At 35.6% G+C, this 24,614-nt stretch overlaps 1 protein-coding gene across 10 annotated transcripts in view; it reads left to right on the plus strand.

The window, feature by feature from the left end:
* The window catches only part of PPIP5K2 (diphosphoinositol pentakisphosphate kinase 2), a 48,904-nt gene extending 24,547 nt beyond the window's left edge, over window positions 1-24,357 (plus strand). For 3 of the 10 annotated variants that reach the window (XM_030511397.1, XM_030511398.1, XM_030511406.1), the window contains 17 exons: window positions 346-471; window positions 570-691; window positions 2,084-2,266; window positions 3,869-4,010; window positions 5,114-5,337; window positions 6,704-6,831; window positions 7,022-7,136; window positions 7,668-7,775; window positions 7,862-7,978; window positions 8,702-8,875; window positions 11,220-11,393; window positions 12,620-12,692; window positions 14,714-14,833; window positions 15,711-15,773; window positions 19,632-19,763; window positions 21,139-21,267; window positions 21,990-24,357. In XM_030511397.1, coding sequence (XP_030367257.1) covers window positions 346-471; window positions 570-691; window positions 2,084-2,266; window positions 3,869-4,010; window positions 5,114-5,337; window positions 6,704-6,831; window positions 7,022-7,136; window positions 7,668-7,775; window positions 7,862-7,978; window positions 8,702-8,875; window positions 11,220-11,393; window positions 12,620-12,692; window positions 14,714-14,833; window positions 15,711-15,773; window positions 19,632-19,763; window positions 21,139-21,267; window positions 21,990-22,093 — 2,234 coding nt within the window. In that variant the 3' untranslated portion in view covers window positions 22,094-24,357. Of the gene's footprint in view, window positions 1-345; window positions 472-569; window positions 692-2,083; window positions 2,267-3,868; window positions 4,011-5,113; window positions 5,338-6,703; window positions 6,832-7,021; window positions 7,137-7,667; window positions 7,776-7,861; window positions 7,979-8,701; window positions 8,876-11,219; window positions 11,394-12,619; window positions 12,693-14,713; window positions 14,834-15,710; window positions 15,774-17,372; window positions 17,632-19,631; window positions 19,764-21,138; window positions 21,268-21,989 lie in introns of those variants that run through there. The other 7 variants (XM_030511407.1, XM_030511400.1, XM_030511401.1 and 4 more) reach the window with 7 other exon arrangements.
* The last annotated feature ends 257 nt before the right edge of the window (window positions 24,358-24,614 follow it).

Below are 24,614 nucleotides of genomic sequence, written 5' to 3' on the forward strand. Positions count from 1 at the left end.
AAGCTTTTCTTAACCTTGCCCCATGATTATTGACTGAAATAAATGTAGGGTATTTAACATCTAATTTGTTTTAATGTTCCTGTCCCAATTTACTTTTTGCTTCAGACTTCATGCTAAATATATTTCACTATATTTTTTCTGTAGTTTAACTACTTCAGGTTTCTCTGTTTAAGTGCCCATTTAGTTCTCCAGCTCAATATTTTCTTAACGTTAGAATGCTATTAAATATTCGTAATCTTGAAACAATCTTTTACTGAAGCCCGTAGTTTGAATATTTTTGTCATTTGCAAGAAAGAAAAGTAGAATATACTTTACTACTTAACTCCTCTCTCTGTCTACAATTAGATAACAGAAGAAATGAGCCATCCCTGCTTCTAGTTTTAAAATGGGGAGGAGAATTGACCCCTGCAGGCAGGGTTCAAGCAGAGGAGCTTGGAAGGGCTTTCAGGTGTATGTATCCAGGTGGACAAGGTAAAAAAAAAAAAAAAAAAAACAAAAAAAGAATGGCATAAACACCTTTGAAGATAATCAAGTGCAAAATGAGAGTGAGCAAAATGTTTGTTTGGTAGGAGATTATGCTGGATTTCCTGGATGTGGTTTACTGAGATTACATAGCACTTACCGACATGATCTCAAGATCTATGCTTCTGATGAGGGACGAGTCCAGATGACTGCAGCAGCTTTCGCAAAGGTACAATGTGAAATTGTGTTTTCAATTTTAAAAGTTCTGATCTTCTCAAGTTTTTCTCTTTTGAAGACTAGGAGAGGTTTATGGTTTATTAGAGTCCACAATGTATAATGAGGCTGTGTTTTAAAAGAAATGTTTTGGGTATTTTTTTTTCTTTTCAAAGTGTATTTATTCAGTGTGAAAAAGTAGACAATGTGTCAAGCATTGTAAGTTATTTGAGCAGATGCAGACAGATTTTCATTATACAGCCTTAGCAATATACCTTAGTCCTTTCCAGTAACAACCTCCAGAATTACAGACTGGTTTGGGTTGGAAGGGACGGGACCTTAAAGCTCATCAAGTTCCAACACCTTCCACTAGAGCAGGTTGCTCCAAGCCCCTGTGTCCAACCTGGCCTTAAACACTGCCAGGGATGGGGCAGCCACAGCTTCTCTGGGCAGCCTGTGCCAGCACCTCAGCACTCTCACAGGGAAGAACTTCTTCCTAAGATCTTATCTCAGTCTTCCCTCTGTCAATTTAAAGACATTCCTCCTTGTCCTGTTGCTACTTGCTCTTATAAAAAGGCCCCGTATCTAATCAAAGCTCCATTCGTGTTAACTATTCAACCACACCTCTGTAATCTGAGTAAATTTAAAGCTCTGCAAGTGTTCAGATTTATTTCTTTCTGTTTGTTTCCATGCTGCATGTGTAGGCGCAGAAGTAATCCAGCCATCTGTCCTGCTGGAGGACAGGTGGCTGGTCCTGGTCAGCAGGCTTGAGGAGACACCACCCCATTTCCTTCCTTATCCCAGAGCCCTTCTGTTGCCGGAAAAGTCACAAAAGTTTCCAGCCTTCTCCATTTTGGAAGTCTCCATTCACCTCTTGTTCAACTCAGCCTTTGTCTTTCTGTGCCACCCCGAGTTTGGGCTTTTGCCTTTGTAGGGTCTGCAAAAACCCTGTCTATCTCCCATTTGTCCTCCCAGATGCTGATCAGTTTGCTGACCCTTCTGATCGCTACTACCTGGTGACCCAGTGCCTTGAGCAGGAGCATGTCCCCTACAAGTCAGGCTGCTGCTGCTCCCAGCCTCAGGGAGAAGGCACCGTGTGAACCCAGCAACCTAAAACCTCAACAGCTGTCACCTTGCAGGAGCAGTGTTGGCACTGCTGATATGCTGGAGAGCATGTTTTATGGCGTGTCACCATGACTGTTTCACCAACTGTAGCAATCCTGCACACCAAAGCAGTGTTTTGGAGGCCATTTCTATGCAAATGTCTGCATTGTCTGCCAAGTCCCTGTTTGTATCACTTGCCTGTGGGTTAGATGACCTTGAATTTAAATCAGTGGTGATTTTTTAAAGATACTGTTATGTTCTCATCTTTATCTGTTTTCCTGATTAATTGTATTATGTGCTTCAGGGACTACTGGCCCTAGAGGGAGAGCTGACCCCTATTCTTGTCCAGATGGTAAAAAGTGCTAATATGAATGGCCTGCTGGACAGTGACAGTGATTCTTTAAGCAGCTGTCAGCATCGTGTTAAAGCAAGACTCCATGAAATTCTCCAGAGAGACAGAGAATTTACTGCTGATGACTATGATAAGGTTAGCATGGCCATGCGAATTCTTGTGTGAAAGTAATGAGCAGTGATATTGCGTATCTAGTTTGAAAAAATATTTGTGTGCTTGAAAATAGTTTGAACTACAAAGGAAGCTGTTCCAATTGTGACATTACATATTTTGAGCTGTCTTGCAATTTGAGTAATCAGAATAGCTACAAACTTTGAAATAGGAGTAGATAGAGACCTCATTCATAAATATTTTTCATTAAAATTATTTTAATTATTAAAACCTATTTTTTTCCATTAAAATATTTTAATTATTCAAGAAATGAGACTATATTCTTTTCATTTTCTGTGGTTTTTATTTTGACAGTGTGTGGTATTACAAAATGTATTAATGCCTGCCTACTGCAGTTGTTTCAATGGTTAATCTGCTACAAAGCCTTTTTTTTTAACTCAAGGAATACTAAGATGCTGAAAACCAGTAGAACACTTTATAATCAGTGAATGGAAATGTCTCATTAACATGCTAAATTAGTGCAAATTAATAGAGTTTATGCTGACTTAGTGCAGAACATACATGATTGTTCCTGGTTTGAAATGTGAGTAATGTTTGTTATTGTTTAACATCTTTCAGCTGCTCTTACTCTGTCTGATACAACAACCAAATACAAGTCCTCAAATGAGGTTTAAGCTTAAACTGCTATTTCTGAAAATGTATTCAAAGCAAATTACTGAAAAATAAGTTTACTATCCTGCATGTAAACTGTATGTGGATTTGTTTAAACATGTGTATTCAAAGTATCATCCAAACCACTGCCAGCAGGGGATTCAGCAGTACTTGGAAAAAGTGAGAGAGTGCAAGTTTTCAAGGATTTATTTATTTCTCCCCTTCTTTTTGCTGTATAAATATAATGGCGTTTGAAATGTGGCTGGAACTAATAGAGTATACTCTCTGAAGACCATTACTGAAAGTAACTAAACTTTGGGATTATATAGTGACAATAACTTTTTTTTTTTTAACTTACTTGAAATTTGGGTATATATATATATATATATTTTTTTTTTTTTTTTGCCCTGTGCCACAGCACCCTTCCCATTTATTTACTTGGTCATAATAGGGAAGTAGGAACTGATTCCTGTTAGGTAAAGGGCAGAAGTTTTCCTTATCCGAATTATCCTGTGCATTTGAGGAAACTGAGGAAAGTGCAGATATGTATTTGTTATGTAAATTCATAGTAAACAATTATTGTTTAATAAATATGTTTACTATGAATTATTGTTTACTATAATTGTTTTCTTACTTTGGTTTATGCAGACGTCTCTTCAAAAATAAGGCTAAGCCTCACTTACATGGATATTATCTGTATTGTTTTGGTAACACCCAACTTGATAGCTCTAAAATTAAGTCAGCTGTATGTTCTTGATATATGTACATTTAAAGGGTTTCTTTGTGTTTGTGTTTGTTTCCTTAATGCTTTAAAGGAAGTAGCTAATTCAGAGATGGATTCAGAAATTAATAACAACTTGCTTGAATACTTTTTCTCCAATACTCGGAATCTTTAATACATTCCATCTTTTCTCCTCAGTTCTTTCAAGTCTAGATAGTTTGTTTAGATAATTTTGTGTTTATCTCAAATTCCAGCTTACTCCATCTGGAAGCATCTCACTGATAAAATCAATGCAGGTTATTAAAAATCCTGTAAAGACATGTGACACGGTCTATTCCTTGATCCAGAGCTTGACTTCTCAGATCAGGCAAAGAATGGAAGATCCAAAGTCTGCAGGTACTTAAACATTTTTGTAGTTGTTCTTAGTTTCTCTTGCTTACACCTGAGGGAGAATTGTAACGTAACTTTTCATCATTAAACTCGCTCTTAGCAGAACTTTCATCATTAAACTCGCTCTTAGCAGAACTTTAATCAACAATGGCTTAGGAATTTTCACAGTCTGATTCCATATGCATAATTTTAAAGTAAAAAGCAGGAGGAACATGTGGTCTCATTGCAGGGAAGGGCTCTTCGTGCTGTTCAGAAGTTCAAGCTAGTCCTCAAATGTTTGCAGAAATTCTTGTCTTAATTATTTGAAACTCAGCAATCCACAAAAGTAATAGGAAAAATAGATGGTGCTAAAGCTAAATTACATAGGTACATTTTTATATTTAAGTATCTTTGCTGAAGATGTGTTGCTTGATGTATGATGTATAGCAGTATTGCATGGAATGATGCTCAATATAAATTGTGGTGAACCAGTGATGCAGGAAAACTAGAGCTGGAAGTGACCACAGTGCTTTTCTGGTATTAGCTAAATACTGGAATATTTGCTGCCAGTGTTGTCTGCAGTCTATAGCGTGCAGACAGCTTCTCTTCTGAGGTTGAGCAGGACAAGTGTCACCTGTACATAGTATCAGTGAGTTTTGTCTATCTGATCTTATCCTCTGTCCTGGGATGGGGATAATCCATTCTTTTTACCATCTCTTGGCTTTTGCTGTTGACACATGCAGGAGGGAGAAACAAATGGGATGCGTGGTCTGTTACAAAACAGAAATGTTGTCCTACTCCTTTTCCTCCCTTCCAGAATTTTCTTGCAACTTTTTTTGGTTGCTTTTTAATATATATATTATCTGTGCTGTAGGACACCCTATTCTTTGTGCTGTAGCTCTGCTTAAAGGGGCAGTGGTGCATTTCTGCAGATAAGCTTTCCACTATCTTGATGTAGCCATGTAACTGTGACACTTCCAGCAGTAAAATTAACCATATGCACATCTGTTCCCTCTTCTCAAAAAGCTGTTTGATCCTTTTTATCATGCTGTATTCAACTATAACTAAAATGTGAGTAAAATTTCCCTCTTGTTTGATGGCCTTTATTTATGAGATACGTGTCTATGCAGATATTCAGCTGTACCACAGTGAGACACTAGAACTGATGCTGCGCAGGTGGTCCAAGCTGGAAAAAGACTTTAAAACAAAAAATGGAAGATACGATATTAGCAAAATCCCTGATATTTATGACTGTATAAAATATGATGTGCAGCACAATGGCTCCTTGAAATTAGAAAACACAATGGAATTATACAGGCTTTCAAAGGCTTTGGCTGACATTGTGATCCCTCAGGTAAGCATTTTCAGTTATTAAATAGAATAAATTGTAGAATAAATGCATTTTCAAATTTTGTGAAAATGTCTACTCTGTCTTTTCTATCGAAGGTTTGTGTATGTTGCAGTAATAGAAATCTTTAACATTATCTCTTATTTTCCGGTAGCAAGCTGATTATTTTTCTAAGAAAAATCTGATTCATAATTTATAAGCTGTGTTCCAAGTGGGGTGTGGTTTTTTTAGCACTTTAAGCTCTGAAAACATCTGCCTCCTTTAGTGCAGTGTATTAGAAGAAAGTGGTTCATCTCAGCCATTCTTCATAGATTTAAGTGGAGACCCTGTGAGAAATAGTGTATTCTGAAAATACATTTAATTTCATTCTTCCTGGTTTTAGAAATTTCATTTCCAGGCTCTTTGCAAATGACACTGTTAATCCTAATCTATCTAATTTTGCTTGTTTTAAGCAATTTGAATTTAAAAAGACCTTTCTGCTGCTTCACAATACTAACACTCCTTGATAAAAGCGTGCACATTAATTTTCATAGAATTCCAGGTCAGAAGCAGTCAAGTTAAACTTCCATATAGTACAGGCCGTTAAACTCAGATTATCTCTAAAATGTTGTAGGCTGCAGGACATGGAATTGTTTTGTGATAATAGGATGGAATAGACTAAAGCTTTCCCTAGGTGCCCCTGTAGTTACAGAGCACTGTTGTAAGAGAGATATTATCCGTGTTTTACACAGCAAGTAAGGGAACTTCTTCCTCTCCTCGTCTCTCAAACTCTCTTATCTCTCAAACTCCCTGACAGCAAAGAGGACAAAAAGAATAATGAAGTCAAGTATGTGTCGTGTTATGCAGACCTGTTAAGATTAAATTTTGAATAGAATGTTAGAGCGGGTAAAAATGAGGACATACTGAAGGAAGAAAAACAGAAAAAACTTAATAAGCCTACATAATGCAAAGGAAAAGTACTTCTTTTGCCTTCTAGGGTAACTAGAAGATCCATCAAAATGCTGTGAGCACTTTCATATCATGTGCAGCACAGAGCATGAAGCTCACAGGGAGGAGGAATAATTCCCTAGATGTTTTTCTTAAGAAAGAGAGTTTCATCATACCAGAAAGTGAATCCACTTTTGTGGTTTTAACGAGTGAATGAAAAACCTGTTTCTATGTCTAATAAAAAAACTGTCAAATCAAACAGCAAAAAGGCAAACTGCTTGTTACTTGAAGGGGTGTCAGTAATCAAATGTAATAAAAATGTTAAGCAAAAGAGTTTGCAGCCAGGGCAAGTAGATGACTAATCATATTTATTATACAAGTCTTTGAACTGGAAAGGCATTTTAATCTTTAACTGAATTTTAAAAGTCAGTTCGTTCTTACACAGGAATATGGCATTTCTAAGGCTGAGAAACTAGAGATTGCCAAAGGTTACTGCACTCCTCTAGTCAGAAAAATCCGTTCTGACCTTCAGAGAACTCAAGATGATGATACTGTAAATAAGCTTCACCCTCTGTAAGTCTTTTTTACATGGTTACATTAATTTCCATTAGAGTTAATATAGATACTCCATAGCTTTTATATTTGAAGCGTCTTACCAGCTCATAATTTAAGAAGTATGGTTTGCTTGTTTATTTGTTGATAGCTATTTCTAAAACAGGGACACACTTCAGTATGATCTAACAAGATTCTTTTTATTTTCAAGTTACTCCAGGGGTGTTATGTCCCCTGAACGCCATGTTCGTACACGGCTGTATTTCACCAGCGAGAGTCATGTCCACTCCCTGTTATCCACCCTTCGTTACGGTGCCTTATGTGATGTAAGTTGAACGTTTTTTTTCTGTTAAAGCTCTGCTATTTTGAGAGGAACCAAAAGGACTCAATCTTGCTAAGATTGTACCCCCTGAAAGCTTAATTTTCTTAAGTGGCTTTGAAATTTATCACGCTTTTTCAAACATTTTGTTTCCTATCATATATGCAGAGACATTTCAAATTGCTACTGTGCTCATTGGTGGAAATCAGCATGCCCTTTAAAGTAATGCTGAGTTCCATTGGCTGTGTTATGGTCTCAAAGAGATTTGAAAAGGGCAGATATTACCTTTTTTTTTTTTTTTTTGTCTTGTATCGGCACCTATAATTCTTCCAATGAATTCCTTCAAGTTATCATTCAGGGTTCTCTTGAAATCACTTTTGGACTGGCTTATTATTTTTGACCATTGGCATATTGTCAAGACCTCCCTACCTGACTTAAAGAATGCTCATGTAGTGCAAAGTTTCTTCTGTTCAGTAGGTTGTCTTACTTTCCTGTACTGTCATAGAATTTGTTAACATTTTTTTTCCCCTTTCATAAGGAATCAAAAGATGAACAATGGAAACGAGCTATGGATTATTTAAATGTTGTCAATGAACTCAATTACATGACACAGATTGTTATCATGCTTTATGAAGATCCAAACAAGGTATTTAAAATGGATAAATATCTTCAGAAACAAGTAGTGCTAAGCTAAGTATTAAACTGTAAACCTATTTAATAATTTTCTTTCAGGAACTTTCTTCAGAAGAACGTTTTCATGTAGAGCTGCACTTTAGTCCAGGAGCCAAAGGCTGTGAGGAAGATAAAAATTTACCAGCTGGATATGGATACAGACCTGCCTCCAGAGAGGTAACAGTTAAGCATTGTTTAAAGCAAAAGTTAGTTTTTCTGGATGCAGACATACCTAAAATAAACACTGGGAGATTGTTAGGTGAAAAATACAAATCTGTTTTTTATTTTGTAGAAAAATATCTAGTAAAATGTAGGCAGTCCCAGTGTATTACTGCATGTTGAATGTTCATTGAGGTAATGGACACTGGTAATTTGGACCTTCCACGGCTTTGCCAGAATTCTTGCTAGAAATACAAAATACTCATTGTAAGAAAAGTGAAGCCAACATCAGTGTCACACCAGGTGGTAACTAGAAGAAATATTTAATGAAGTAAGGTAGTTTGGCATGTTTAGGAATGCAGATTGTTGAGGAAGGATTGATATTTTCAAAGATGTATGGGCAAGTCTGTAGAGTTACCACCTGCTTTTTGAGAAATAATTGAAAGCAAAGCTTGGCTGGAATTCTTCTTACTAGGCCAACAGAATATTGGAGTGAAATATGTTGTCTGAACAATGGGGTTAATTAGTACCACATTATCGTATGTAGTGGCTGGTTAGGAGCAAATACACATAGATTATTGAAGTCTAGAACAATTTGTTCAACAGTAAGTAGTTTATACTCTGTATTTTTAAAATGTGCTTGCTTTATGTTTATACAGAAGATTTATTTAACAGCCACTTGTGTATACATGTTGCAAAGTGTGCCAACTAAATTGAAAATTATTTATGTATTGCTTGTAGAATGAAGGCTCGAAGAAAACCTCTCATAAAAACGATAGTGATGAGGAAGTACATGCTCCTAAAAGAGATGAAGCAGATCGGTCAGTTGTGATGTTCAAGCCAATGGTATCAGACCCAATTCACATACACAGAAAGTCACCCCTTCCAAGATCCAGGAAGATTGGTTCTGTTGAAGTAAGTATTTATGTTCCAGATAATCTCTTTCACAGAAATTAACTTGTGCTTATTTTTAACAAAACAAAACCAAATGTAATTCTGCTTTCGATTATACAGAACCAGTATGATGTAATGTCTCACAAAAGGGTTACTCTTATTCTATGGGAAATCCTCCATGGCAGTAATTTTTATGAGGGATTTTTTAAAATGAATTATTGTTTTGCAAGAAGACTTATTTCCTTTTTTCTTTTTAAGCCATTTTAGAAAAGTTGGTATTTGAAAATGAAGACTTTATCAGTCTAAATCTACATCTTCAGGCTAACATACACTGCTTTTGTATTCGTCCTTACAAGGCAGCTGCTATTAGGAATTAAGCAAAACTTCAGGGTGATCATGCTGAAAGGGAAAACAAAGGGATTGGGGATGGTAGGGAGGTGCAGGGGGTGAGACATGTCTGCCATATTTGCTTTCATGTGGGGTAAAAGTGACTCCACTTGTCAAGAATTTTAAGGTAAGAGAATAAATGGGAAGCATTTTTTTTTTAAGTGGGTGGGGTTTATGTGTCATAAATTCTTTAGATAACAGTCTAAATTCCTGTCCTGAAGGCCATAACATCTAGATGTGCTTCACAGATACTGCTTTAATGTCACAGAGGTGTGGGGATACATGGCAGTATCACTGATGCCATTTGTACATTGAGCGGCAAAGCTTCACATGGTGCATAGTGGCACTTCTGTGATATTAATGCTAGAAGCAGACTAACAGCTTCTTATTGCCTCATTCTCAGTTGCTTAAAACCATCAGAAATGAAGATTCACACCAAAAGCTTTTCCTTTCATGTCTGTGCTGGGAATGGGCTCTTTGTATGCAATGAAAGCATTATAGATTTGCAAGTAACTTGGTTATTGGTAGTGTGGAGAGAAAAAGTTGCATGGTTCCCTTCTGTAAGGATATATGTATAACTGACATGACTTCCATAAATTAACAGAGATAATAAACGTGAATGTCTTACATTTTCTATTTCCAAGTTTTATCATAAACAAATGCTCACAACATCAGAATCTTGGATTTTTAAAAGCTGTTTTCCCTATGATCATGCAAACTCCCCTCCTCGTTACGAGTTCACATACACACAACTTAATAGTCTGTTACTTCAAACTTTTAACCATTTTTATAAATTATATTAAAGTTAATTTCAGAAGGTGCTAATAACATAAACTGCTAAATTTTGACTGCTCAGATAATACATGTTCAGATGGAATATGTTTCAGCATTCAGTGCTCGTTCACTTGGTGGAAGAAAATAGCTGATATAAGTAAAACATAAACTATGAAACTTGTTTTGAAAAAAAGTAAAACTGGAGGTTTCATCTGGCCTACTGAAATCTGCAAAACCAGTATTTGGAATATTTAAACCAAATGGTATTTTGAAGTGTTTAAAAAAAAAAAGTCATTGCATCTTCAACTGCCTTGAACCTTTTGGCTTGTTTTTGTTTTGTTTCGTTTTTTACTTATAAGACAATTCTCTCTTCACCTATGTCTGTTAATTTGAAAGGACACTGTCAGGTGTGAGATTAGATGGAAGTTTTCATCTGGGGTATAGCCAACAATGTTTACAGAAGGACTGCAACTGGAATTGATTCACGAAAATATAAAAAGAGCAGAGTTGTAACAGAAAAACAAGAGAGTAAGGCTCATCAGCATTGGAAATCGAATTCTGTATTGCTATGATGTTGATTGCTAACAATACATAGTGATGTAGGGTATGGGGAACTCAGCCTGACAATATCCTCCCTTGAAGTTTCAACAGGTGTCCAGCATCAGATAATTTTTAGGGCTCTTTTAATGTTGGAAAACTACTACGAGTCAGGTTGGCGCTACTACCAGTGGGTTAGCTATAGAGTCTCAAAGGCAATTCTAAAAATCAAAATCTCCTAGATAAGGTTATAGACTAAAAATGAAAACTATTAAATAACAAATAGGAAAGTTTAATGTACTTAGAGGGGGGGAAACTGATAAACAGTATGTCAAGGATAACAGATGTTCTGTTTCCAACATGTGGGAAATTCTTAAAATTATGAATCAATTATTGATAACACTTTTCTCTCATATCTAATAATCAGTCTACCAGGAATTTGATTAAAATGTTGTATTGAAAGATATAATTGGATGAAAATACGTAAGTAGAACCAATAACTTCCTAATATTGTAATACTACTCTTCCCTATTCACTGTTTAATAGTTTTCAAAGCAGTATATAAAAGGGTGCAAGCAGATTGGGTTTTTTTCTTTTCTGTTCATTTGGCTCTGTTGAATCTAACTTTGCATGCTTTGCTGTTTTTTGCCCCCTTTCTCACTTCCAGGAAGAGAGCCCCCTGAGTGTGTCTAGCCCAGAGTGTATTGGTACCTGGCTGCATTACACCAGTGGTGTGGGTACTGGGCGTCGAAGACGCAGATCAGGGGAACAAATCACTTCTTCCCCTGTCTCCCCTAAATCATTGGCTTTCACATCCAGTATTTTTGGCTCATGGCAACAGGTTTTTAAACTTTACTTCATTAAACATTATTATGCATTCCAAGCAACAACCAACTGTCTTTAAGGACATCTAATCCCTTGTTATGGATTATGTTTGAAGTAAATTCTTCCACTTCTTAAAAAATTACTTTCTGAGAATGTTTGGGGGAAAAAGAGCAAGTGCATGTTTTTCCACTGAATGTGTCACGTTTTCCTAAAAATTTGGTTTCTTTATAGGAATGGCAAATGTTACCACAGTAAAAAAGACTTAGTCTGCTGCCTAATGAAACGGATTTCTGCTTTGGTTTAGTTGTCCTTTAAGACTTTAAAAACAGCATTGCTTAATTTGGTGGTAGGTAAATTGAAAATAATTTTTTTTAATAATTGCAACCAATACCATTAAAAATAATTTGGTACTTCATGTTGCTATTCAAAACTTGTTTTGCATATATCATATTTTCAGTGGCCTGGTATTAACTATTGCAGGAAGAAAACTCTAGCACTAATAATTCTTGCCTTCTGTATCCGGAGGTATCTGAAACTCCCAACACAGTACATCATCCATTGACTTCAACAATATTTTGAAGATTTTTTCTAAATGCTGGGGGGAAAGGCAGGAAAATGAGAAACTTCAATTTCTTTGAAGTATCAGTGAAGATCTAAAGATTGTTTAGTATGTCAAGATATTGTTTACATGTATGCAATGGATGGTGTTCTGTTAACCGTATCCTTTTTCTTCAAAAATTTTCATAATTTCTTTTTATTGTGGAAGATTCTAAAATTATTTACATAGGAAAAGTTTGTATCAGTAAAGGCTGTGAGCATCTGAAGATTACGCTGATTGAGCCCATGCATGGATCAGTGATTGTATGGTGTCCTCAATGGCTTGTCTGTCTTTCCTTCCCTCCCCTCCTTTTTTCAGTACAGGCGCAGTTTAGGAGAGTGCATTTGGTAAAATGAAATAAAATGTCTCAAATGTCTGTTCTCATATTGGTTTTGGTCTGTGTCCTTTCCTCATTCTGAATGCTTGCTTTGCACCACTTCATTGCAAGGAACTCATATGTGAAATGGACTCCCTTCAGAAGGGGACATTGCATGATCCTTCATGTTTCCTTTACATATTTTTACTAATACTTATCATACAGCTTATTAACACTTGTCTGTCTGAAACAGGCTGCTGTATCAAGTTAAATGGATATTTCGTACTGCTGTTCTACTTTCCCTTATTTTTCTGTTTTTTATATCCAGGTCTTATCAGAAAGCAATAGTAACTTACGAACACCAAGAACTATTCTGGAACAAAAGCGAGAGAGTGGTCTAGGTATGTGCCTACAATTGAAGTTTGTTTGATGTTAGCAGCTTTTCATCTGCTTGTTGTTCTGTACAGTTGTACATTCTTTGAACAGCTTTCTCGTTAACAGGACCCAATAGTACTTGTTATATGCTGAGTGTCTGCCTATGAACTGGACAATTTTTTCTGCAGCAAAAGTTTTTTATAAAAAATTATAACTGAAAAGAGCAAATTGTTTAAGACTGTTCACACTACTGACTGTACTGCTCGCAACAGGTACACAGGATAATTTTTGGGGTTTTGCAGGAATCTTTTGGATAGAAATGGCCTGCACTGGAAACAGTTAAAACACTTTTCTTGAAAACTAATGTTTCCTGCTGTGGGTAATTGATGGAATTGAAGGTGTTTGATTGAGGGGAGGAGATGGGGAACAAACGTCAAGTTTCTTGATCATATCGGGGAGGGGAGGGAATAGGAGGGTGCATACATTCCCTCTCCTAAAATCAATTTCTTCCTTTCAGCATAAGAATGAATCATGCTATGATTGAATGAGTTGTTTAAAATTCTTCTAATTCAAGTGGTGCTTTTCTGTTGCTTCTTTGAAACAGGCATACATATGACTCATGCAAAAATGTGAAATCATGCACTACTGTAAATCAATATTGCATTTTTTTCTGTAAGTGTGTCTTTTCATGGGGAAAAATGAAGTGTAGAAAATGCATAAGCTATGTACATAAACTTATAAGTAGCTTTTCCTTTCTTTGTAAAGATCTGTATTTTTTGTACATCTAATCTTTGTGATACTTTTCTCCCTATTATATTTTTCCCTTAGTAAAATGCATACATCAGGTGCTCTTGTTTATCAAAGTCATGTTTTTTTTTTTGTTGTGTGCTTGCTAAAGTTAAACAACTTTTCTTTTGCCAATGTGTGACACAATATGGCTTGTGGAAGTTGATGTATTTCTGTGCATAGATTAAGGTATTACATTTGGTGTGAAAGGCATTTGCCACAGACCAGGCACCAATTTATTTTGGCTGTGATTGGTCACATGTGCTGGTAATGTTTCTCCTCATTAAAAGTAATGAAATGAAGTATGACTGGATAGATAGTTGGTTTTCAAAAAAAATCTGCTGCTACTTATTAAATTGTAAAAAGTTCTGAGTGAAAAAACCACTTCTCTTTTCAACAAGCAGTAGAAGCTGAAGGAAAAAAATTGGAATGTTTTTTTCCATTTTGTTCATCGTTGTATGTAAATTTCAGTTATGGTTGATGATTATAAAAGTTATTTTTATATTTCTGTCTGTGGCCTTCAGTGATTTGTTAAAACTCCTATCCTAGTGGAAGGAACGTATGAGTTGTAACAAAAGTACACTCACTCACATGGAGATGTACACAAGTCTTCATAGGAAAGGAAGTCAAATTAAACTTGATCAGCTTCTAGGTATTTTCAGTTTGCAACTTTATCAGTGATGATAGCTGAAATATGAATAGGTTATTTCCAAACTGGTTAACATTTTGCTGGGGGTAGAAGGGAAACATTTCCATGCTAAGTCTGTGAAAATGCATAAGGACTTCATTGCAGCCTCTCATCTCAAAGATTGATTTGGATGAAAGCAATGAGCAGTATTTTTCCAGTTTATATTTGTTTCAGAAGTCAGCTTTAAAAACAACAACTTTCACATTATCATCATCATTATCATCATCATCTTGTTTTTCTTTTGTTGTTTTGGTTATTTTTCAATTGATGCTAACTGGTAACTTTTCTTTACCAAAAGTGAAAACAGGACAACAACTCACTTTGTTAAAGCCAGTCCACTCTTTGAGCATATAGCAGAGGGTGCTGTGTCATGAGTAGAAGCACAATAAATTATGATAGTTTCAGCCTACAAGTACCACTCTGACATTACAAGCATATTGTGAACCTGTCCAAGGCACTGCCAAAAGCTGCCTTTTGTGTGGTAAGAGCTGTGTGCTTGCATGCTGCATGCATCCCCAATGTGAATGGACAAAACACCTGGTTGTTGTATGTATTTTCTCTAACTCCCATCAGGGTCTCACTGTGCGGGCCTGTTTAGCACCTCAGTGCTCGGGGGTTCTTCAAGTGCACCTAACCTACAGGATTATGCTCGTACTCATCGTAAAAAGCTGACTTCTTCTGGCTTCATAGATGGTATGTGCACACTCTCGCACATGCACGCACAAACCCATGTGCCGTATTGAACTTCTAAAGATTTTTAATGGAATCCTAGAATCCTTTGCCTTCATATTAATTGTATGAGTTTTTATTGCTTCTTTATTGCCCGTAGCTTGCATATGTTTAACTTAATAGCATAGTTTATTCTTGTTTCTGTCTTGAATTAAACACTAGCCCATAGACTTGTAATGTGTGCCAGGAGATTTCAGCAAGTGCATTTTTTTCTTTAGTAAACTAAAATTTTGGGGTTTAAATTCTTTTCTCATTTTAAACTTCAGTTTTTATCATTACTTATTGATCTTGAAATGAAATTACTTGGAGCATATACAAGGAATGAAAGAAATGATAAACTAGTAAGTTAAATACTGATGGTGAAAATTTTAGGATTCCTGATCTTTTTTTGGTGGGGTTTGGATTGCAGAGGAGCAGGAGATTTTCAGTTTTGGATAATCTGGGGTAGAGAAGAAACTCTCTCATTAGATTTCAGAATGTAAAGATGCCAAAGCACACCTTTAAAACTCTGAGGTGAAACAGTATTCCAGTATTCATGCTGTTTTCCCCCCAATTCACTACTCAGTGTTCGACTTTAACCTGATATAACCTTGTATGCCAGAATCACCAGCTCATTCTGCTTGTTTTCATACACTTCATTACACATCTTGTAGTTACCAACAATCCAGATTTTCTTCTTTTTAACATCTTTTTAGATTTTTAGCCCTTTTCCTTGGTCTTTTTTGCATGCCACTCAGTTCTAATACCTTCTCATCTTTTTTTCTTCTTCCTTTCCTTTTTTGAAATCTCCTTCTTTTGGTAGTTGTTACAAATTTCAGGTACCTGTTTTTCTCTTTCTCAGACACCACACGCGGTTCTGCTGTTAAAAGGTTTTCTATCTCATTTGCTCGACACCCAACCAATGGTACGTTTTGCTTTTATTTTAAAAACAAAAACAAAATCAAAAGGTTCCTTGCTTCATCCCTTTTATTTTTATTTCAAATATGGGGTGTACAGTATCATCCAGCCGTCTGTCGTTCCTAACTTCCAGCACAACTCCAAATATATTTGTAATCATTAGCTACCCTAAATCCCTTCTTTACCATTCATTAGTATAAATACAACATCAAAAATCACGCCTTAAAAAAATCATTGAAAAAATTGAAGAGCTGCTGTTAATCATGATCTCTGTAATTATTCTCCCCAATTTCTTGTGTGATCAGACTGTATGGTACAAGATAAAAAGAGAATTAAACTTGATCTTTATTGGGCATATACTTCTTGATAGCTGCTGCTTCTTTGTCTTTCTCCTGCTGAGCTGTTTCCCTGAGCCTCCCGATTCTAAAATAAATCACTGACTTGACAACTGGAGTTTATTACTATCTTCTCAAAGTGATGCTAAATTAAAAAACTAAAGCAGAAGCTTTGGTTCCATTCCTGCTAAATTCCTGTATTTATCATCGGACAAAAATTTACCTTGTCATACTTTTCTGCTCATCAGATGTGCAAATTACTTAAATATTGCACTAAAAAATCACAGCAAGAGAGCTGCCTCTTGCTTACATTGACCTCTTGATCTTCAAGAGTGAGAGTTAACTTGTCTTTAGTCTACCATAGTTGCAAAAAGAAGTCTGATTTAACATGTAGGACAGAGGTATGTCTTTCTCTTCCTCAGCAAAATATTTCATGCCTATCTTTCTATGTGATTAAATAGGCCTGTTCATGAAAACTACACTCTGTCTTCAGCATCCACCAGATCTTAATGTAGCTTTTCCAGATTTCTTAATGGCAGTTTTAAAATGTGCATGACTGCGGGCTCAGTACAGTGATAGTGGTATTACTGAAACTGCAGTGGAAATCATCAGTATTTTCATGTTAGATTAAAAATATGTTAGCTTAGAAACAAGGTTAAAAAAAAGTCACTAATTTTTTGTTTGGCTTTACTGAGAGACACAGTAGTCCTTTTAAGTTCATTTGGAATCTATAGTGACTTTTTGCACTGCAGTGTTTCTTGAAGGGAAACTGCTATGGTAAGGCTGAATTAATAGAGTTAAGACTATGTTTGATCTAAAAGGCCAGTTCTAGTATCCTATTTCTAATAGGAAAGATAGGAGTCCATTTTTTATCTTTAGACTCAAACCAAGTAATAGTTCCAAAACATCCGAAGTCAGAAAGTAAGAAAGAACTGCATTTGAGTATCAGTGTCTAATAAGGATTACTTTCTGTTCCATTAAGCACTGTTTGTGACGGCATTCTTTAAAATTGCTTTTAATGAATGCATTGATTATTCTGATCCATTTAATACAGTAGTTTTACCACACATCTTTTACAAGATTAATGCATGCCGTATGAGCTCTGATAAAACCTAATTATACTGCAGGTTTCCAAGAGTTCCTTACTAACATAAGAACATACTGATGTTGTTTTGTCTGTCCTCTGGACTACCATTTTTATTCTCCTTGTCCCTTTCACTCTGTTTTTTCTTATTTCTATGTTATTATCACACCCTCTTAACTCATTTCAGACTACTTCCCCCATCTTTAGTTCAAGGAACATGATGAAACAAGTATCTTCTGACAGTGCTTTACCTTATTTTCTGGGCCTCTGTGCAGAACACCCACACCTCTTTAGGTGCTGGTCCATTTCCTCTGTGGAAGTTCTAGGCTCCAGTGGTATGTCTTTATAGCTTTTAAGTGTAAGACAGCAGGGTGGCTGTTTGAGATGCTGCGTTAACCCTTTCATTGTCTTCCCTTTTGATAGGAACAGTGCTTTAAGAATAAACACAGCCAAAGCTCAAAGGCTGTTAGTTTACAGGAAATTGCTTTTTTTAAAGGGATACTGTCAGGCGGCTTCGTCATTGAAATCCAAATTTATTTCTCATACGTGATCATAAAATATTTATCATAAAATATTCAAATAAAATGTCACAGATAGATTTCCAGGGTATCTTTTAAGTCATATCCTTTAGATGCAACGATACTACAACAACATGCTGGGATATGGCTATCCGATAGCAGAATTGTCAAAACTGAATGAAAACCTATGGAGGGGAAATTCCTGAAAGAAGAAAACTTCCCACCCCCCCCCCCTTTTTTTTTTTTCTTTAAAAGGGCATGGGTGTATTTTGAAATTTCTGGTTTTCTGTAATGCTAGACTATAAGAGTAATAGTTATTAAAAAGGTAACCTGACATTATCCCACTACGTTCTTTGCAAAATTAAAGAAATAAATTCTCATTCAAATGATAGTGACTTCTCTGTAAGGGTAAAGAGAAGTCTTTTATTTTACTATAATGCAAAGAAAGGGTTTGCGTTTTGCATGCATGCTTACTTATTTAGGGTATTAATATGTATGCCAAACATCTTAGTGCTTACACTGAAGCTTAGCAACTGCCTTTATAGAAAAATAGAAATTAAGTATGCGGTGGTGTTTCTTTCGTACATGAAAACAAGCTTCCATGAAATGCAACGTTTTATTTGTAATATAAGTGAACCTCTCATAACTACACTTCAGTTGATTTTATATTTAAAGTGACTGTCCCTCACATTTGAGTATGGCCAGCGTGGATCCAAATATAAATGCAGACATTTGGGGGTTCAAATTTTGTTGAGTTACTTCTCTGTGCAAAGCACTAAGTGGGAAGTGAATGGGGAATACTGGTTATCACCAGGAATATTGATGCTTATAATTTTAGGGAGGGAACAGTTCACAGTCATAATGCTATCTCTAATAAATGTGCCTTGAACTGAAATTCTAAACTTTATTTCATTCACAATTGTTTCTTCATTTAAATATCATAAAAGAAATGTGGCAACTGTAAATTTACAATACTGAATTGCAGATTTGTAATGTTACAGCTGTATGTTGAAAGCACTAATGGGCATATTTTCCTCTTCTGAAATGCAATTGGATGAAGAATTATTCACTGAGTTACGAAACTTGCATCACTTTAAAGATCTGCAGGGGTTTTTGCTGAGATGTTTAAATGCTTTTTTAGTATGTTAGTAACATGGATATGCATGGTTGGTGTATGATCAGTACTAATTTAGAAAAGCGAAGTCCAATAAGTTTTTAGATTTTGGGTTGCTATATTTACCTGTTCTAATATATGAAACTTCTAGTCTTGTAAGTACTGTTTTTAAATGCATAAAAGTAGGTGTATAAATCTGTCTTACAAAGTTAAAACATGTAACATCAAGGTACAAAAGTGCTAACAGTGGTTTTCCTTTGATACTGAAGGCAACAGTTTGTTTTCACAGAATACTGAAGATGATAGAACGTGAATTCTACAAATTCATTTTTGGAAATTGTAGCATTTTTAGCTCTTGTCTGCTAACAGTTGACAACACAGCCACCCTATTTTACTTGCATGAATGAGTTACATATTTAGTGCTGTGCCAGATATGAGAATGAGTGGAAGAATTACTACCATTTCTTGACTATTCTTTTTTTAGTAATTTACTAAGTCTGCGTTAGAGGAAAGTTATCTTCTGCAAACTGATTTGGGAGAGGAGCACAGTTGTAATGTTTGAAGACCACTTCATGTGTACATGGGATTTGTATCCCATTTTATGTTACATAGTAGCTTTATTTTAGTATGCCCTGGAAATTGGCACATCTTGTTCCAACTCCTATAATTTAGTGTCCATGATTTCAAGAGTACTATGTCTGCATGTGCTGATTTAAAATAAGTACTTTTTATTGTACATTGATACTTGCCTGTGCAATATCTTAAATTGTGTCTTATGTTTGGAAATCCCTGTTTTTTATTATTTTTCTTTCAGGCTTTGAATTATATTCCATGGTGCCTTCTATTTGCCCTTTGGAAACTCTACACAACTCCTTGTCTCTGAAGCAGGTGGATGAATTTCTTGCCTCTGTTGCTGCTCCATCAAGGGAAAATCTACAGGAGACATGTACTCATTTTAGTTTGTAATTATGTTCATTTTAAACTGTTAAATATTGTTTAGTTAATCTTTCCAATATCTTTCAGCTAACACGTAAACTAAGAATACTGCTTTAAAAAAATAAAATATGTGCATAAACCATAATTTTCATTTTTGTGGCCTGGATAGTGTTATAACTAATTGAAGTAATGTCTCTGTTGACTGGGGTAGTAAATTAAGGGTTTAATGAAATCATAATTGATTTATTTCCTCACATTAAGAACTTCTCTGTACTGTCCACACTGTTAGCTGAATTGCAGGGAATGCTTCTTACTGAGAATGCAGTATTTCCTGCTTTATACTGTACCATTTTACTGTCAGTAGCCTCAGCATAGTAGTGTTGCCTTTTACAAGCCTTTTACATCTTAAAACTCTTATTTCCTGTTTCTTGCCATATTAGTCGGGGGTTTCACCTTGTGTTGTTCACCTTGCAGTCACTTAGTTTCTTAGCAGTTTGGGCTGTATGGTTAATGTTTAAGTGATCTTGAAATTAAATGCAAACTGAGTTCTACCCATGGGCATGTCTCTGGGAAGATGACTTTCCATTGTGATTTTTGATCAGAAAATTTGTACTTGATCGTACTGATACAAAGGTTATCTGTCTAGCTGTTAGGATTTTCCTTTTTTCTGTTATTTTAGTTTTAAACGGTTTAGATTTTAATCAGGACTCCTATATATGAGAAGGAAGGTAAGCAATTTAAGAAAACTGATGTTAATGAAAAAGAAACCAGGGAGGCCTACAGGTATTTTGAAGTTTAAATTTAAAATGCTTTGTTACACTTGTTAGGAAGCTTGTGTCTCTTCAAAGCAGTTGAGAACACAAGACAAAAAAATACTTCATTCTTCTATGGTGGTCTGGTTGTCGCCTTTCTACAAAGGAGTGGTTGGAAATTAGACCTAATAGAATTGAGGCCATAAGTGCTTTGCTCTCCTGCTTTCCTATAATGTTTGGAAGTTGGCTGGAGAATAATGTATTCTGTGCACTTTTCAAAGGCATTTTGGACTAAATACCTATTCCAGTGCAGCCCTCATAACCGTTGAGAAGTAGCACTAGTGATTTTGCCAGCTGTTACTGAAATTCAGCTTAGTTGCCTTAGCAGCATGAATTTCTTGTGTCACTTTATGAGGTAAAAAGGAGATACTTAGATTTGTCTTTCATGCTATGAAGTTTTGACACTAGAGTCAAAAATCAGTGGCTGAGGTGCAGGTTGTGTAACTGTAGCTTCTGTATTGCTGGACAGATACACAGTTCTGTGGCTACCATCTTTTGACATTTTGCTCAGGTGAGCATATTTTTATTATTAATGATGTGTATAAATATTTTTTTTTTTTCCCCCCATTTCAGCTTCTCCAACTTTCACGATTCCAGTTTCAGGAAGAAAAATTCCTTTAAATACATACACCCCTGCAAAAATTCAACCAACACCACTTGAAACTTTGCCTGAAAGGCTAGCAATAGAGAAGCCGACCTTATGTAAGTAACTTCTGTCAGAGGCACAATGGCTAACTTGATTACATTATTTCCAGCAGTAGGATTCTTTCTTATATATTATGTAATATATATATATAGTTACTGTCTATTATGTACAATATATATATTACATAATTTCTTAGGGCAGCTATTTCTTAAAATTCCCTGTCTGTGTAAATGAGATCACTTTATGGGTCACTGAGAAGTCAATAGTGTTGCACAATTAGTTTTAGTAGTAAAACTGTGTTAATAGTTACTTTCTCTTATCCTCTGAAGTGTTCGAAAGAATTTCTGTGGCCCGAAAATTCATGGGTTTTTGTTTTGTTTTGAATGACAGTGTTTCCAGCTGTCTCCAAGTAGATCAAGAAAAGGAAATTTATTTGTTTAAATTTCAGAATTTTCTAAGATGTTTTCTGAACATTTACCATAGAGCTCTGTGAACAGGTTCTGACTAAAGCTGCCAATAACATAATGATGTTCACATAATTCAATCACTAGCATATATTCAGTATGAATATAATATTGGTGAGCTACACTGTCTGCTTTTGGAAGCTTATGCTGTTCACTGGGCCTCTAGAACAAAATCCCATTGCATGTCTTGTTTCATTAGATACAGTGTGGCTTTGTGTAGGCTCCTGTGTTAGGTAACTTGCATTTTTCTTGGTTTTGATGCTTTTCAGCATGGGTATTCTTAAGTGTAAAACTTTTCTTCTTTATCTGCACAGCTTCCTCTGGATCTTCTGTTCATGTACCTAATGTTAAGCTAACTCCTGAAGAGACCTCGCTAGATCTGGAACTTAGTGGTGAAACTCTTTTTGAGAAGAAATGAAGTTGATAAGACAAAACTGGAACCGTCTTTTTAAACGAAATTATTTAGTGAGAGTTCAACTAAATTACTGAGCTTTCAAAAGCCAGTCATGTCTGCAGTTCATAGTGCACCAAGAATCTATACATGGTTAACTAGTGTGCACACTACATGTTTAAGTCAAATGTCTTTTCTCTTTTTGCAAAACATTTCAGGAATATTTATTTATCAGTTTGAACTGCACACCTTTAATGGAAATGCTGCACATGAACATTCTCAGTGTCTTCAAATATTTACTGTAAACCTGTACAGTACCAATGTAGTGGTATGTGTTACAGTGGCTCAGTTGATGTCACTGTAATAAAGGCACTGCCTATTGTCATTATAAACTTCTATTTTCAGGAGTTTATAATCTCCCTGTTGAGTTTCTTTTGTAGACTGAAATGTAACACACATCTTTGCTAGAAGCTTTTTTTTTTCATTTAACTATGTTTCCAAAGAGATCTCTTTTGCCTGGTTTTGAAGTCAAGCAGATGTTTTCTGCATTTTCTTATTTTATATCATATATGCTGCAATAATTAGGCATGATGGAGTGAGTTAATGTGTTGTCACTTTTGACTCTCCTTATTTTTGTTCTGTGTTTACATCAGACCTGTAACATTCAAATATACTTTCTCTTTGGTTGTTTAGTATACATGCTTGTATACAGGTACCTGTATATCATCCAGCAGATAAAACTTTCTTTTACATGTTTTTATCATGTCCTTCTGTTGTTTACTAAAAAGACAGTTTCATCTGCTTTGCCATACGTTTCTACAAAGCAGCGATATTAAAAAGCAGGTTTTGTAAAAAGAGAAATGGCTACAGCTGGTCTTCTAGTAAGTTTATAATGAAAAATAGTAAATCTTTCATCTATGCTCTGTTATCATCCCTTCAGAGTAGAGAGAGACTATGGTGTACCAGACCTCAGTGCTTACTGTTGCAATATACTCAGGATTCATCATGGCCTGGGGATTTTCATACTTCTCTCCTTGCAGGCTAGGTGGTTGACAACAGCTCCCTTAAAAAAAAAAAATATATATATATATAAAAAATATATTAAAGATTTTATAAGAGCTGTGAGAAGCATTTGTAAGTCAGTGGAACTCTGAGTTACTGGGTTATGTAGAGTAATCATCCAGTCTCAGCAGTTCTTGTTGTTATCCGTGGCATGAAAAAATACTGAATTATTATAATTATCCCAAATGTATGAAAATATTGTCCACTTTTGTAAGTTCAAGTGGCTGGTTATTAGTAATGGATGTAATAAACTACAAGTTATATAATTCCTTTCACATGTAAGTTGCAGAAGTCGTAGCTTCTGAGTAATATTTTTAAATAGGGCTCTTCCTCATCTCTAGAGCCAGTGCAATTCTTAATTACACTTACTTTGCCACAGGGCTTGTTTTTCAGTGTTTACCACAAGTGAAATGGGTTCAGCAGACTAATTCTAAAAATGCTGGTTAAATACCAAAAATATGAAGGGTTTCACAGCTATATACTTAAAACATTTCATTTTCTGTAGTGTAATTGTGTTATTGACAGTGTTGGTCTTGCACACAACTGAATGTACACTTGTTTACCGTTTTTAAGAAAATACCGTAAAAATTTAAGTATGCATATCATTCCAGTCAACCAAAGCTGTGGCATAACTTTTTTTTTTATGTGCTCCTAAATAAAAACAAGGTCACCGGCAGCTTCTCTCCATTTTGTTTTCTTTTAAGTTTATATGTGAAGTACAGAGTAGTTGACTCAGTCATCTTAGTGGAAAACAACTTATAAGTAAGGCATTAATATACAAATAAGCTAAATTCTATTTGCAGTTCACACTGTAGAAAAATATTTTAAGAGATCCAAGTGTGCGTAAGTGGCATCAAGTTTGGGCCTTTGAGAAGGAGGATGCACTAAATAGAGATAGAAGCTAGTGCGGAAAAGACCTTACAAGAAGCTTGAAGTCTTTGCATTGATACAAAACCACACTTCAAACACATACTTGCCTTGGGAAAAAGAAAGAATGGATGAAAAAATTTGTCACCATTCCACATAATGTATGAATGTAATATGCAGAATCATAGATTTAAAGAATGGTTGGAGTTGGCAAGGGCTTTTAAAACTGTCTAGTTCCAACTCCCTGCCACAGGCAGGGAAAGAGGCTTGTAGTCTAAAGGTCTAAGAGTTATAAACTTTCATGTGATCTGCTACCAGTGGAAGAATCAGCTTTCTGAAATAAAACTGAACATGACTAGAAATTATTCTTTGTCTTCCTCCAAGCTATACTGAGACCAGGGTATTTTTTTCTATCATAAAGTTGCTGGAAAAGAGAAACTTCTATGTGGAAATGACAATGTCGAGTGGTGAATTCTCTTAAAAGAGCCTAATTTGATGATAATTGCTCTAATCTAAACGGGATTGTGTGTTTGAGAAATTCTTTGGTTTTAATCAAGTGATAAATGAGAAGTGCAGGAAAGGAAATTCTGGTATTTTACGTGAGTATCTCAAGATTAGC

This window comes from Strigops habroptila, chromosome Z (genome assembly GCF_004027225.2).
Source record: "Strigops habroptila isolate Jane chromosome Z, bStrHab1.2.pri, whole genome shotgun sequence".
Taxonomy (NCBI): Eukaryota; Metazoa; Chordata; class Aves; order Psittaciformes; family Psittacidae; genus Strigops; species Strigops habroptila.